The sequence below is a fragment of the Macaca mulatta genome, chromosome 7, assembly GCF_049350105.2.
Source record: "Macaca mulatta isolate MMU2019108-1 chromosome 7, T2T-MMU8v2.0, whole genome shotgun sequence".
Classification (NCBI taxonomy): domain Eukaryota; kingdom Metazoa; phylum Chordata; class Mammalia; order Primates; family Cercopithecidae; genus Macaca; species Macaca mulatta.
Genome location: NC_133412.1, coordinates 112381031 through 112396647, shown reverse-complemented (window position 1 = coordinate 112396647; position 15617 = coordinate 112381031). Strand labels below are relative to the sequence as shown.

At 41.6% G+C, this 15617-nt stretch overlaps 1 protein-coding gene across 12 annotated transcripts in view; it reads right to left on the bottom strand.

Moving 5' to 3' along the window:
* The window catches only part of MIA2 (MIA SH3 domain ER export factor 2), a 117834-nt gene that overhangs the window by 75625 nt on the left and 26592 nt on the right, over nt 1-15617 (bottom strand). For 2 of the 12 annotated variants that reach the window (XM_015143547.3, XM_015143549.3), the window contains exon 1: nt 10788-10943. In XM_015143547.3, the coding sequence (XP_014999033.2) occupies nt 10788-10814 (27 nt within the window). In that variant the 5' untranslated portion in view covers nt 10815-10943. 12 annotated transcript variants of the gene reach the window in all.

The window sequence follows — 15617 nt, the reverse complement described above, 5'->3', positions numbered from 1 at the left end:
ATCATTACAGGCAATTAATGATTTTTAAAAAATACTTATTTTGCCAATGGGGGAAAAAGGCATTCAATACATAATACCAGTGAGAAAAGTTTTCTTCACAGTTCACACATTTTCCAAGCATCTTACTTTTAGCTAACTTAACCAACACATAAGATGCACACTACCTCAAAAATTGTGTAATCAGTATGACTTATGATACTCTAAAAGGCAATTCCAAAAGCATCTCTCAGATCAAACATGTAATTATCTTCAGTGCAATAATATTTCTTTGATTCAATCATATTTTATCAGCTCTTCTCCTCTAAAAGGACATGGTAAATTCTAGTTTAAAGCATTGAGCTAGGGCCGGGCGCAGTGGCTCAAGCCAGCACTTTGGGAGGCTAACGCAGGTGGATCACATGAGGCCAGGAGTTCGAGACCAGCCTGGCCAACATGGCAAAACCCTGCCTCTACTAAAAATACAAAAATTAGCCAGGCATGGTGGCAGGCACATGTAGTTCCAGCTACTAGAAAGGCTAAGGTGGGACAATCGCTTGAACCTGGGAGGCAAAGGTTGCAGATCGCGCCACTGCACTCAAGCCTGGGGGACAAAGCAAGACTCTGGACTCTGTCCCAAAAAAAGGGGGGGGGATTAAGGAAACATGGAAATTAAGGATTACAAAAAAAAAAATTTTTTTTTTAAGTTAGGAAGCATAAGAAATACTTCCTAACTTATTCTATGAGGCTGGTATTTACCCTAAAAGCCAGACAAATACATTACATGAAAAGAAAATCACACACCAATATATCTTATGACTACAGGTGCAAAAATCCTCAAAAACATATTGACAAACCAAATCCAACAACATATAAAAAGGATTATGTACCAAGACCAAGTGGGATTTATCCCAGAAATGCAAGGTTGGTTTAACATACAATAATGTAATAAACCATATTAAAACCTTTTTTTTTTTTTTGAGACGAAGTCTCACTCTGTTGCCAAGGCTGGAATACAGTGGCACCATGTAGGCTCACTGCAACCTCCGTCTCGTGGGTTCAAGCAATTCTCCAGCCTCAGCCTCCCGAGTAGCTGGGATTACAGGCACCCACCACCATGCCCAGCTAGTTTTTATATTTTTAGTAGAGATAGGGTTTCACCATGTTGGCCAGGCTGGTCTCAAACTCCTGACCTCAAGTGATCCACCTGCCTTGGCCTCCCAAAGTGCTGGGATTACAAAAAATAAAAATAAAAAAGACTTTAAAAACAAAAAATAAAATAAAACCTTGAGCTGGTTAGATCTGGTAGACAGGAGAAAAGCAAAGAATCTGAGTCTTGGCCAGGTATGGTGGCTCAGGCCTGTAGTCCCAGCACTTTGGGAGGCCGAGGTGGGTGGATCACTTGAGGTCAGGAGTTTGAGACCAGTCTGGCCGACATGGTGAAACCCCATCTCTACCAAAAATACAAAAATTAGCTGGGCATGGTGGCATGAGCCTGTAATCCCAGCTATTCGGCAGGCTTGAACCCAGGAGGAGGCTACAGTGAGCCAAGATCGTGCCACTGCACTCCAGCCTGGGTGACAGAGCAAGACTCCATCTCAAAAACAAAAAAAGCAACTGAGTTCTAAAGGATTCATCTCAAATTCATTGCTCTGGTCTAAATTATTCCAGCTTTCTCAAAGAGATTTTCACCCTTAAATTTTATCTACAACATAACACCGTATCTCACAAAAACATAGAAAGAACAACCAAATTTCTCAAATATCAACAAATATAATACAGAATTACATGTAATCTGATAAACTGGAATTTAAAGGGTGATAGGTAACCCCCCCGAAGAGTAACCCTCCATAAAATATGGTAGTGACTAACCACAGAACACTTAAAATCTATTCCATTTCCAAAACGTAAGTACTAAAGGAGTTCAAGAACAAGTAGCTTTAAAAAAAATCAATTAATCAAGTTGATAAAATATACTAAGAATGAACTAAAATTGTTTTTCATCTAATCTCAAACACGATATATATTAATAACAAAAAGAATGTCAATATGCAGGCCCTGTAAATACTTGATTAAAACACAAAGTTCCATGAAGGTACACCTCTCCAAGATAAAATATTAACACCAATTACTCTTAAACTATTCCCAAACATATAGGAGGAAGAAATACTTCCTAACTTATTCTATGAGGCCAGTATTTACCCTAAAAGCCAGACAAATACATCACAAGAAAAGAAAATCACACACCAATACATCCTACGACTACAGATGCAAAAATCCTCAAAAACATATTGACAAACCAAATTCAACAACATATAAAAAGGATTATATACCATGACCAAGTGGGATTTATCCCAGAAATGCAAGGTTGGTTTAACATACAATAATGTTATAAACCATATTAAGAAAATGAAGAGAAAAAAAAAACACATGATCATCTCAACAGACACAGAAAAAGCATTTGACTACATCTAGCACCCTTTCATAATCAAAACATTCAACAAAAATTAGCCAAGCATGGTGTCACATGCCTGTAGTCCCAGCTACTCAGAAAGCCAAGGCGGGAGAATCATCTGAGCCCAGGAAGTTGAGACGGCAGTGAATCATGATCATGCCACTGCACTCCGGCCTGGGAAACAGAGTGAGGCCCTGTCCCAAACAAACAACAACAAAACAAAACACACTTAACAAAGTACGATTTGAGGGAATTTCCTCAACCTGACAAGGAACATCTATGCAAAACCTACAGTTAACATCATACTTAATGATGGGAAAAAAAAAAAAAGCTTTTCTCCTAAGGTCAGGAACAATAACATCCACTCTATCAACATGAATTCAACATTGTAATGAAGGTTCTAGCCAGAGCAATTAGGCAAGAAAAATAAATAAAAGACATCCAGACTGGAAAGGAAGAAGAAAAACTGTTTGAAGATGACAATGCTATTCTACATAGAGAGAAAATCCTAAAGAACCTATAGAAAAACTATCAAGAGCTAATAAGTTCAGCAAAATAGCAGAATACAAAATCAACATAGAAAAATCAGTTGAATTTCTATACAATAGCAATGAGCAACCTGAAAATGAAATAAAGAAAACATTTCCATATACAATAGCATCAAAAAAGTAAGATTATTAGGAATACATTTAACAAAAGAAGTGCACGCTAAACTATAAAACATTGTGGAAAGAAACTAAGGAAGACCTAAACAAATATAAAGCCAATCCATGTCCATGGGCTGGAAGACTTCTTTGTTTGAGACAGGGACTGACTCTGTCGCCCAGGCTGGAGTGCAGTGGTGTGATCTTGGCTTACTGCAGCCTCGCCCTACCTAGGCTCAGGTGATCCTCCCATCTCAGCCTCCCAAGCAGCGCAGCTACAGGCACACGCCACCTCGCCCAACTAATTTTTGTATTTCTTTCAGAGACAGGATTTTGAGAGTGGCAGGAGGCAGGCAAATGCTTAGGCAGATAGGGTCAGGTCCCTAGTGAAACCCCAACTTCAAGCCAAAGACAGTTTAAAGCTTGAAAGCCAAGCTACAAGTTAAATCCTTGGACCAGATGGAGAACTTGCCCTCTTGCTTGGTGTGCTTTCCTCTGATTGATCCCCATCTTTCACCTATTTTACATATACCTACCCTTTACTAATGTTTTCTTTTTTGGGTTTTTTTTGTTGTTGTTGTTTTTTTGAGATGGAGTCTCACCCTGTCACCCAGGATGGAGTGCAATGGCACAATCTCAGCTCATGGCAACCTCTGCCTCCCGGGTTCAAGCGATTCTCCTGCCTCAGCCTCCCGAGTAGCTGGGATTACAGATACACGCCACCATGCTCAGCTAATTTTTTTTATCTTTAGTAGAGACAGGGTTTCACCATGTTAGCCAGGCTGGTCTCAAACTCCTAACCTCGTGATCCATCCACCTCAGCCTCCCAAAGTGCTGGGATTACAGGCATGAGCCACCGCACCCGGCCTCCTAATCAGTTGTCTACATTGTCATGCCCATCTTTGAGTGGTGTCTTGGCTTTAACCTTTTTGCATACTCACAAACCAGTCAGCATGCACTCCCCATTCTGAGTCCATAAAAGGACCCAGACCCAGCCACACAGGGTGACTTTCTCGCCTTCGGGTAGGGGAACCACCCCCTGCATTCCCTCTTTGCTGACAGCTTTCCTTTCACTTAATAAATACTACTCCGCTCACTCTCCGGGGTCTGCATGCCTAATTCTTCTTGGTTGTGAGACAAGAACTCAGACGTACCTGAGCTAAGGAGACAAAAGACCACAACAGTTTCACCAAGTTGCCCAGGCTGGTCTCGAAGTCCTGGGATCAAATGATCTGCTCACCTCGGTCTCCCAAAGTGCTGGGATTATAAGCATGAACCACTGCACCCAGCTTGGAAGACTTAATATTATTAAGAGCAATACTCCCCAAACTGATCTACAGATTCAATGCAACCCCTATCAAAATTCCAACTGCCTTTTTTGCAGAAATGGACAAATTAAATCTTAAATTCCTAAAACTGAATTCCTAAAGTTTATATAGAAATGCAAGGGACTCCACATAGCCAAAACAATATTGATAAAGAAAAAGAATACTGACAAACAAAAACAACATTGGGGGACTCATACTTCCCTACTGTTTCTTACTACAAAGTTACAATAATCAAGACATTGGGTAAAAAAATGTTTTAAAGATAATGTAGTAATGGCATAGGGACAGACACAGGCCAATGAAATAGAAATGAGAGTCCAGAAATAAAACCTTAAATTTATGGTAAATTATTTTCAATAGTATTGAGACAAATCAATAAGGAAAAAACAGTCCTTTCAAACAAATCATACTAGAATAAGCCAATAAATATACATATGCCAAGGAATGAATCTAGACCCATTCTTCACAACACATATGAAAACAAAATCACTCAAAGTGGATCGAATAACTTCCTGTAAGAGCTAAAACTCTTAGAAGGAAGCATAACTGTAAATCTTTGTAACCTTGTCTTAAGCAATGGTTTCTTAGCTATGGCACCAAAAGCACAAGCAACCAAAGAAGAAAAGATAAATTGGACTCAATCAAAATTTAGAACGCTTATGCTTCAAAGGACACACCAAGAAAGTGAAAAGAAAATGCACAGAATGAGAGAAAATCTTTCTAAATCATTTATCTGATAAGTATCTAGCACCCTAAATGTATAAAGAATGCTTACGACTCAACAATAAAAAGACAACCCATTTTTTAAGTGAGCAAAAGGAAATGAATAGACATTTCTCCAAAGAAGATATAAACAATAAGCACATGCTCAACATCATTAGTTACTAGGAAAATACAAATCAAAACAACCATGAGGCCTGGTGTGGTGGCTTGTATCTGTAATACCAGCACTCTGGAAGGCTGAGGTAGGAGGATCCCTTGAGGCCAGGAATTTAAGGTGGCAGTGGGCTATGATCATGTCACTACACTCCAGCCTGGGCAACAAAGCAAGACCCCCATCTCTTAAAAAACAAAACAAACAAACAAACAAACAAAAAAAGTTAAGCCAGGCGCGGTGGCTCACACCTGTAATCCCTGCACTTTGGGAGGCCAAGGCAGGTGAATCACAAGGTTAGGAGATCAAGACGATCCTGGCCAACATGGTGAGGCAGGTGAATCACAAGTTTAGGAGATCAAGACCATCCTGGCCAACATGGTGAAACCTGTCTCTACTAAAAATACATAAATTAGCCAGGTGTGGTGGTTAGTGCCTATAGTCCCAGCTACTCAGGAGGCTGAGGCAGGAGAATCTCTTGAACCTGGGAGGTGGAGGTTGCAGTGAGCCAAGATCATGCCACTGCACTCCAGTCTGGATGACAGAGCGAGACTCGGTCTCAAAATAAAAAAAAAAGAGTGAAATACCACTCACTTGTACACTCACAAGGGTGACAATTAAAAACAAAAGAAAACAGAAAATCACAAGCGTTGAAGAGGATACAGAAAACTGAAACCCTCATAAACGGCTAGTGGGGATGTAAAATGGTGTGACCTCTGTGGAAAACAATTTGGCAATTCTCAAAAAGTTAAACATATGGCAAATATGACTCAGCAATTCCACCCCAGGTACTTACCCAGGAGAACTAAAAACATATATAAAAACTTGTACACATAGCAGTATTATTCGTAACAGCCAAAAAGTATTAATAATCCATATGTCCATCAACTATGACATAAATGGGATATATTCACACAACGGAATATTTTTTCAGCCATAAAAAGAAATGAAGGGCCAGGTGAAGTGGCTCACGCCTGTAATCCCAGCATTTTCGGAGGCCAAGGTGGGCAGATCACTTGAGTCTAGGAGCTCAAGACCAGCCTGGGTAACATGAAGAAATCCTGTCTCTACAAAAAATACAAAAAAATTAGCCAGGCTTGGTGGTATATGCCTGTGATCTCACCTATGCAGGAGGCTGAGGTGGGAGGATCACCTGAGCCGGAGAGGTCTAAGCTACAATGAGCTGAGATCGTGCCACTGCACTCCCCCCTGGGTGACAGGAGTGAGACCCTGTCTCAAAAAAAAGAAAGAAAGAAAAAAGAAATGAAGCTCTGTTACATGCTGCAACATGGATAGGCCTTGAAAACATGCTAAGTAAAAGAAGCCAAAGGGCCACATAGAGTATGACTACATGACACATGCAGAACAGACATGTTCATACAGACAGAAAATAGATTAGTGGTTGTCAAGGGATGAGGGATGGGAATTAAGACTGCTAATCAGTACAGAGTTTATTTTCTGGAGTGATAAAAATGTTGAGGAACTGTGCTGACAGTTGCATAACATAGTGAATATACCAAAAACAGCACTGAAGTGGACATTATAAAAGGATTAATTTTATGTTGTGTGAATACATCTCAATACAAAATAATTTTTAAAAACTAAAAAAAAATTTAAAGCAGAAGAGTGCTGCGCCATCCTAGCCCCCAGGCCAGGGTAGTTGCATTTAGCAAAAAAAAAAAAAAAAAAAAACTGTGCAGGTGAAGATACAATGCACCAGACTAGAGAAAACTGCAAAATCTGGCTGCATTTCTCCATGTCTCTGTAAATTGGCAGTCCTATAAAAACTGAATCTTGATTATTATTGTTTTTAGTGAAGAAAGGGAAATAATGTGCAATCTGAAATTATCTCCCATCCCACAATATGCTTCTCTTCCTATAAACCCTACCTCCATGAATAAGTTACCACAGCCAGAAACCTGGAAGTCCTTCTAGATTCCTTCTCTTTCTCTCACCCTTCACATGCAATCAATAAAGCCAAACATATTTTAGCTCTTATGAGGCTATTTCCCCACACAGTACCCTCTTTTCTATCCCTACTACTGTTATCTCTCCCTTAATCCCTATTTCAAGTTTTGTTTCCCTGACATCTAATCTACATGCTACTATCAAGAAGAGCTTTTAAACCAAAGCCTAACCACGGAAAAGCCTTCAACAGCTCTCCAACACCTACAGCACTTGGAACCTACTTACATCTCCGGCAAGCATCATTGCACATCACTCCCTAAGCCCACTTTACACTCTAAGTAATATAGCTCCTAGTTCCCTGCACCCACCGTGCTGTTTCATGCCTCCTCTGCTTAAATTATTTGCTCAGCCTTGGAAAGACTTTCCTAACGCTCAAGAAAATGTAATCCCTCCCACCCCCCAATTTCACAAGCACTTTGTGTGTATGCTTAGGTAAGCACTTCATCAGTTTCTACTTTGTACTTTTTTTTTTTTTTTTTTTTGGTCTTCTCTTGACAACATGATGCTAGTGGCCAAAACTATATCTTCGTCCATTTAGAATCTCCATAAAGGTGCTCCTTTCATATTAAATACATATACATATGCACTAGACAAACTATGAACTCATAAACTAACACCATGGCAACAGTACTTTTAATTCACATAACAAGAAAATATAATCATAACTGCCTCAAAATTACGTGGTCTTTTTAAAGATTTAATCCAGTTTTTAAAAACACGGCGACATAAATGCCCCTACACATGTGAACAAAGATACCTGTAAACGCTTAAGGAGAAAAATCTCTAAAACCTGATTATAAACTAGACTTTAAAAAAACAAAATTTGAACATGGGAGTTGACTATCTCTAGACTGTACATTAACAAGACAGAAGCGAAGAACAAACTCACTCATGGTAGAGCATCTCAAAAGGGCATTCTTTCCAAAAAAAAAAAAAATGCAGAATCAAAATTTCAACTCCCCGCCCAACCTCAGGTGTCCTTTCAAGGTTCAACGAAAAGTTACATCACTAAATGTAACTAATTTAAAGGAACAGTCCTCAAGTTTCTCACAGTCGAAGGAACCACGTGTCACTGACCCCTGCTCAAAATAAACAACATAGCGGAAAGACTAATTAGTTTCAGGAATCGGGAAACATTTACATCCTTGCAAAGTCCAGCTAAGCAAGTGCTTTCTTCACCTTCCAGAGCCCCAGGTCCTCCACCATCACACAAAAACCACTCAAGCGCCCTGCGAGCCTCACTACTGCCTCGAACACAGGCCGGAGCCTGGCAGTAGAAGACGACTGGCTTCGGGACCTCCAACCACTGCGGCTCACACCCCAAAGCCCATCTACTGCTTCCTTCCCCGGCGGCTCCCGCGACCCCTGGGCCACGTAACACTCATCGCGCCTGGGCTCACCCTGCGTAGCTCCTCCAGGACCAGCCCCAAATACGGTTGAGGGGTAGCCCCGGGCTCCTCCATAGCACCAAAGCTGCTCTCGTGGTCGCCGCAGTAACCCCGGCCTGTCGGGGACACGATAAACGGCGGAAAACACACAGCCTTCGGTCCGGAACCCGAATCCGCACCCGGCAACAGGAGCGGACCACTGCGGAGCCGGCTGCGGGGGGAGCTGGGGGACGCGGGCACCCACAGGCCTCACAGGCCCACGCTGCCCATCCCGACCCCCTTGTTACACTTTACATCCTGAGGCAGCGCAGGTCCGAGCCCGACTTGCACAAGCCTGCGACGCACCCTGTCCTCGCCACCCCAACCCTCGGTTTGGTTTCGGCCAGGCAGCCGCGAGAAGGCGGGGAGGCGCGGACAGCCGCAAACTTCCCCTTCTTCGCGCAAGCTTCGCAGACGTGTCCTGGTCGTTCACTCTTAAAGGGGCCGGCGCTCTACCTAGCGCAGTCACCTATCCGTGGTAGTAGAGAGGCTTTGGACTAGAGGATGGGATTCGGCCTCATACTGTGCGCTGTCTTGTGAGCCGCACAGCCCCAAAGACTAGGGCTGTGTCCCAAGGTCCCCCGCCTCGGGCGGCCGCGGTGGCGGCGGCGAGGCTTCTCCTAGAGGCGTCTCTATACAACCCCTGGGGGCGAGCGCAGCGCGCCCCCTCTACCCAGGACCGGCGCCAGGCCCAGCCCCGACACCCAAGGCTTTCCTGCCGCAGTCCCGCTAGAGCCTGCTCTCTGCGCCCTGCAGAAGCCCTGACGGCGGCGTACCCCGGGAGACCCCGGCAGCCCCGGGAAGCCAGCCGCCGCCGTCATTCCAGTCAGAAAAATGGCCTGCTGGGCACGCGCCGGTGCGCCCTGCCAACCAAGTCCGGACCTTGGACTTTGGACAGGAAGGCGTCCCGGCTCAGCTGTGGTCTAGTCCGAGTTTAACCTGTCCCACGCAAGAGAACCTCGATCGGGTTTCCTCGCTTACCTGAGTCACCTGTGCATTTGCTAGGCCCAGCTGTTTTCAATTCCATTAGCACCCAGTTACCCAAATGCTAAATCAAATCCCCGTGGACCTTGGCCTGGCTCGGCGCGGCTGTTTTCCTCCGAGAAGAGGAACTAAAAGTAGCACCTTGCCTTCTAAATTTAGGACCCTATTTTTAGGACCGTCGAATAAAGTGCCAAGTGCTGGATTTGTTCGTAGGAGACGGTTTTAGCTGACGTAGGTGTAAAGGATAACCCATCTCATATATATGTCTTCCTTACCAGCATAATCATTCTTATTATATTCTGCCTTCTCACTCAAGTCTTTCGTGAAGCAACTCAAAAAGGAGCAGATACCTCCTCCTAAATAAATGACCCAAAAGAACTCAACAGATGAACAAAATCTTAAATCCTTAGGAAATTTTCCTGATGTAACCTCTTGTAGCAACGAATTGTTATGCCATTTAAAAAATCAAAAACTGGCCCAAGTTCACAGCAAGCGATTTTTCAGGACCAAAATGCGGCCTAGCTTTTCACAACTCAGATTGCTATTTCTCCTTTGCCACATCAGCCTGCGGAGTTTCAGGAAATGCTAATAACAGAGTAGCTGAAATTGCTTAGTAATTCTCCATTACCTTAGTAATTCTCCCAGGTTTATACCTTAAACCTTGGAGAGCATACACAACTTTCATACGTATTAGTGTATATTAAAATTACATTATGTGAATAGTTTATTGAAGTCAAAACAGAAGCATAATCAAACTTTTATCTTTAGAATTTAACAGTCTCCTGGAACAATGTGTATGCCTCAATTAGAATATTGTATTACTCGATAAAAATTCTTCAATGTGTCTGAACATTTTCAGGAGACTCCAGAATCATTTTCAGGTTTTAGAACTTGCAAAAAATAAAAAACAAAACAAAACCTCCCTTTGCCCTCCCTAAGTCACTCTATGCCCCTCTCCAATTTTCAGTAATTACCATTCCAAATATTAAAAATAGTAAGGACAGAGGATAAAATGAAAAAAAAAGAAAAATCCAAGTGTCCCCCATAGCAAAAACACAGTAAAGCTTAACAAACTTACTGCAAAATTCCAAACCTAATTTTTTTCAGTATGCTTAATTGTTACAAACTCACCTCTTCCTCTGGATTTTTCAATTCCATTTCTTAAAAAGCTCATGTTAAAATTTCCTAACACGTAAATAAAGTTCTACCAGGCACCTCGTATCCTTGAGAAAGATTTCAGATTCTAATATATCCTGCACTCTTCTGTTTCTACACTGTGATCCTGTTTTGACATTTGTGTGGTGAAGGGGTGCTACAGGTGGAGTTGTGACTACCAACCCATAACCCAATTTCATGGACCTCACTCCTTATTAAGTATATATATACTCACACACATATATACGCACCTATATATTTTTTAAATGTCGTACATATTACTACCCTCTTACAATCTATAATTGAAAAGAAAAATCCTGAATTTGAAAACTGATGAAAACTAAAATGTTTTATTCTATAGCCTATTCATATAGAGTACATGATCTCTATCATTTAAAAGATATTCAAAGACTGTCCTCCATAAGTAGACATGCGATTTTTTTGGTCTTATATAGTGCCTGTTTTAAAGCAGATGTTAGAACAAATGCTGTTAGTGTTTGTGACAGGTACTAGAAAACATCCAAGAACATCAGAAACATGCTAACCAGTAAACTTTGTTCACAACCTAGACACCGACATCCCTTATGAAGGGTCCCATTGCAAAGCTGTAAGTACTAGTTACTCCCTTTTAATTAAATAGGCAGTGTCACAGACTTTAAGATCTAGTCCTTTGGAAGAAAATCAAAATTGTGGAGCCACATCTTTAATCTCTGTACTAGTGATGTAAGAGTTGTTCTCAGAACATATTGAATCAGGAACTACCTGTTGAACAATAGCTGGGTAATTTCCATTGTATATTCTGTGAATAAATGAAGCATTCTACTTAAGAATATATAAATGTTAGAACTCAAAAAGGCTCCTCAATTGTAAAATAGAAAAAAAGTAGTGTTAAAAATAGAACTACCATTCGACCCAGCAATGTCATTACTTGGTATATACCCAAAGAGAGTAAATTGTTCTAACAAAAGACACATGCACTCTTATGTTCATCGCAGCACTATTCACAATAGCAAAGACATGAACTCAACCTAGGTGCCCATCAACGGTGGATTGGATAAAGAAAATGTGATACATATACACTATGGAATATTATGCAGCCATAAAAAATGAAATCATGTTCTTTGCAGCAACATGGACGCAGATGGCGGCCATTATCCTAAGTGAATTAATGCAGAAATTGAAAACCAAATATCACATGTTCTCACTTATAAGTGGCAGCTAAATCTTGGGTACATACAGACATAAAGATGAGAAAAATAAACACTAGGGACTTAAAAATGAGGGAGGGAGGGGATCAAGGACTGAAAAACTTCCCACTGAATACTATGTTCACTATCTGGATGACAGAATCAATAGCCCAAATTTCAGCACCACAAAATCTACCCTTGTAACAAACCTACACATGTACCCCTTGAATCCAAAATAAAAATGGAAGTAAGAAAGAAAGAAAGGGCCGGGCGCAGTTGGCTCACGCCTGTAATCCCAGCACTTTGGGAGGCCAAGGCGGGTGGATCACTCAAGATCAGGAGTTCGAGACCAGCCTGGCCAAGATGGTGAAACCCCGTCTCTACTAAAAAATACAAAAAATTAGCCGGGCGTGGTGGTGTGCACCTGTAATCCCAGCTACTCGGGAGGCTAAGGCAGGAAAATCATTTGAACCCAGGAGGCAGAGGTTGCAGTGAGCTGAGATCACTCCACTGCACTCCAGCAGGGGTGACTGAGTGAAACTCTGTCTCAGAAAAAAGAAAAGAAAGGAAAAGAAAAGAAAGAAAATAAAAAAGAAAAGAAAGAGAAGAAGGAAGGAAAGAAGGAAGGAAGGAGGGAGGGAGGGAGGGAGGGAAAAGGAAAAGAAAAAAGAAAAGGGAAGGAAAGGGAAAGAAAAAAAAGAAAAGAAAGATGCTAGGCATGATGGTTCAAGCCTGTAATCCTAGCACTCTGGGAGGCTAAGGCAGAAGGATTCCCTTGAGCTCAGGAGCTCCAGACCGGCCTGGGCAACATAGTGAGATCTCGCCTCTACAAAAAAATAGGAAAAAAAAAAATCCACCAATATCAAGTTGGCTTCATCCCTGGGATGCAAGGCTGGTTCAACATACGCAAATCAATAAACATAATCCATCACATAAACAGAACCAAAGACAAAAACCACATGATTATCTCAATAGATACAGAAAAAGCCTTCAACAAAATTCAACAGTCCTTCATGCTAAAAACTTTCAATAAACGAGGTATTGGTGGAATGTATCTCAAAATAATAAGAGCTATTTATGACAAACCCACAGCCAGTATCATACTGAATGGGCACAAACTGGAAGCATTCCCTCTGAAAAGTGGCACAAGACAGGGATGCCCTTTCTCACCACTCCTATGCAACATAGTGTTGGAAGTTCTGGCCAGGGCAGTCAGGCAAGAGAAAGAAATAAAGGGTATTCAATTAGGAAAAGAGGGAGTCAAATTGTCCCTGTTTGCAGATGACATGATAGTATATTTAGAAAACCCCATCGTCTCAGCCCAAACCTCCTTAAGCTGATAAACAACTTAAGCAAAGTCTCAGGATACAAAATCAATGTGCAAAAATCACAAGCATTCTTATGCACCAATAACAGACAAAGAGCCAAATCATGAGTGAACTCCCATTCACAATTGCTACAAAGAGAATAACATACCTAGGATTCCAATTTACAAGAGATGTGAAGGACCTCTTCAAGAGGAACTACAAACCACTGCTCATCGAAATAAAAGAGGACACAAACAAATGGAAAAACATTCCATGCTCATGGATAAGCAGAATCAATATCATGAAAATGGCCGTACTGCCCAAGGTAATTTATAGATTCAATGCCATCCCCATCAAGCTACCAATGACTTTCTTCACAGAATTGGAAAAAACTACTTTAAAGTTTATATGGAACCAAAAAAGAGCCCACATTGCCAAGGCAATCCTAAGCCAAAAGAACAAAGCTGGAGGCATCAAGCTACCTGACTTCAAACTATACTACAAAGCTACAGTAACCAAAACAGCATGGTACTAGTACCAAAACAGAGATACAGACCACTGGGACGGAACAGAGGCTCAGAAATAACAGCACACTTCTATGACCATCTGATCTTTGACAATCCTGACAAAAACAAGAAATGGAGAAAGAATCCCCTATTTAATAAATGGTGCTGGGGAAACTGGCTAGTCATATCTAGAAAGCTGAAACTGGATCCCTTCCTTATATCTTATACAAAAATTAATTCAAGATGGATTAAAGACTTAAATGATAGACCTGAAACCATAAAAACTCTAGAAGAAAACCTAGGCAATACCATTCAGGACATAGATATGGGCAAGGACTTCATGTCTAAAACACCAAAAGCAATGGCAACAAAAGCCAAAATTGACAAATGGGATCTAATTAAACTAAAGAGCTTCTGCACAGCAAAAGAAACTACCATCAGAGTGAACAGGCAACCTATAGAATGAGAGAAAATTTTTGCAATCTACCCATCTGACAAAGGGCTAATTTCCAGAATCTGCAAAGAAGTTAATAAAATTTACAAGAAAAAAATCAAACAACCCCATCAAAAAGTGGGCAAAGTATATGAACAGACACTTTTCAAAAGAAGACATTTATGCAGCCAACAGACACATGAAAAAATGCTCATCATCACTGGTCATCAGAGAAATGCAAATCAAAACCACAATGAGGCCGGGCGCGGTGGCTCAAGCCTGTAATCCCAGCACTTTGGGAGGCCGAGACGGGCGGATCACGAGGTCAGGAGATCGAGACCATCCTGGCTAACACGGTGAAACCCCGTCTCTACTAAAAAATACAAAAAACTAGCCGGGCGAGGTGACGGGCGCCTGTAGTCCCAGCTACTCGGGAGGCTGAGGCAGGAGAATGGCGTAAACCCGGGAGGCGGAGCTTGCAGTGAGCCGAGATCGCACCACTGCACTCCAGCCTGGGTGACAGAGCCAGACTCCGTCTCAAAAAAAATAAAAATAAAAATAAAACCACAATGAGATACCATCTCACACCAGTTAGAATGGCGATCATTAAAAAGTCAGGAAACAACAGGTGCTGGAGAGGATGTGGAGAAATAAGAATGCATTTACACTGTTGGTGGGACTGCAAACTAGTTCAACCATTGTGGAAGACAGTGTGGCGATTCCTCAAGGATCTAAAACTAGAAATACCATTTGACCCAGCGATCCCATTACTGGGTATATACCCAAAGAATTGTAAATCATGCTACTATAAAGACACATGCACACATGTGTTTATTGTGGCACTATTCACAATAGCAAAGACTTGGAACCAACGCAAATGTCCATCAGTGATAGACTGGATTAAGAAAGTGTGGCGCATATACACCATGGAATACTATGCAACCATAAAAAAGGATGAGTTCATGTCCTTTGCAGGGACATGGATGAAGCTGGAAACCATCATTCTGAGCAAACTATCACAAGGACAGAAAACCAAACACTGCATGTTCTCACTCATAGGTGGAAACTGAACAATGAGAGCACTTAGACACAGGGTGGGAAACATCACACACCAGTGCTTGTCCTGCGGTGGGGGAATGGGGGAAGGATAACATTAGGAGAAATACCTAATGTAAATGACAAGTTAATGGGTGCAGCATACCAACATGGCACATGTATACATATGTAACAAACCTGCATTTTGTGCACATGTACCCTAGAATTTAAAGTATAATAATAATTTAAAAGAAAAACTAGCCAGGCATGGTGGCACATGCCTGTTATCCCAGCTACTCGGGTGCCTGAGGTGGGAGGACTGCTTCAGCCCAGCAGGC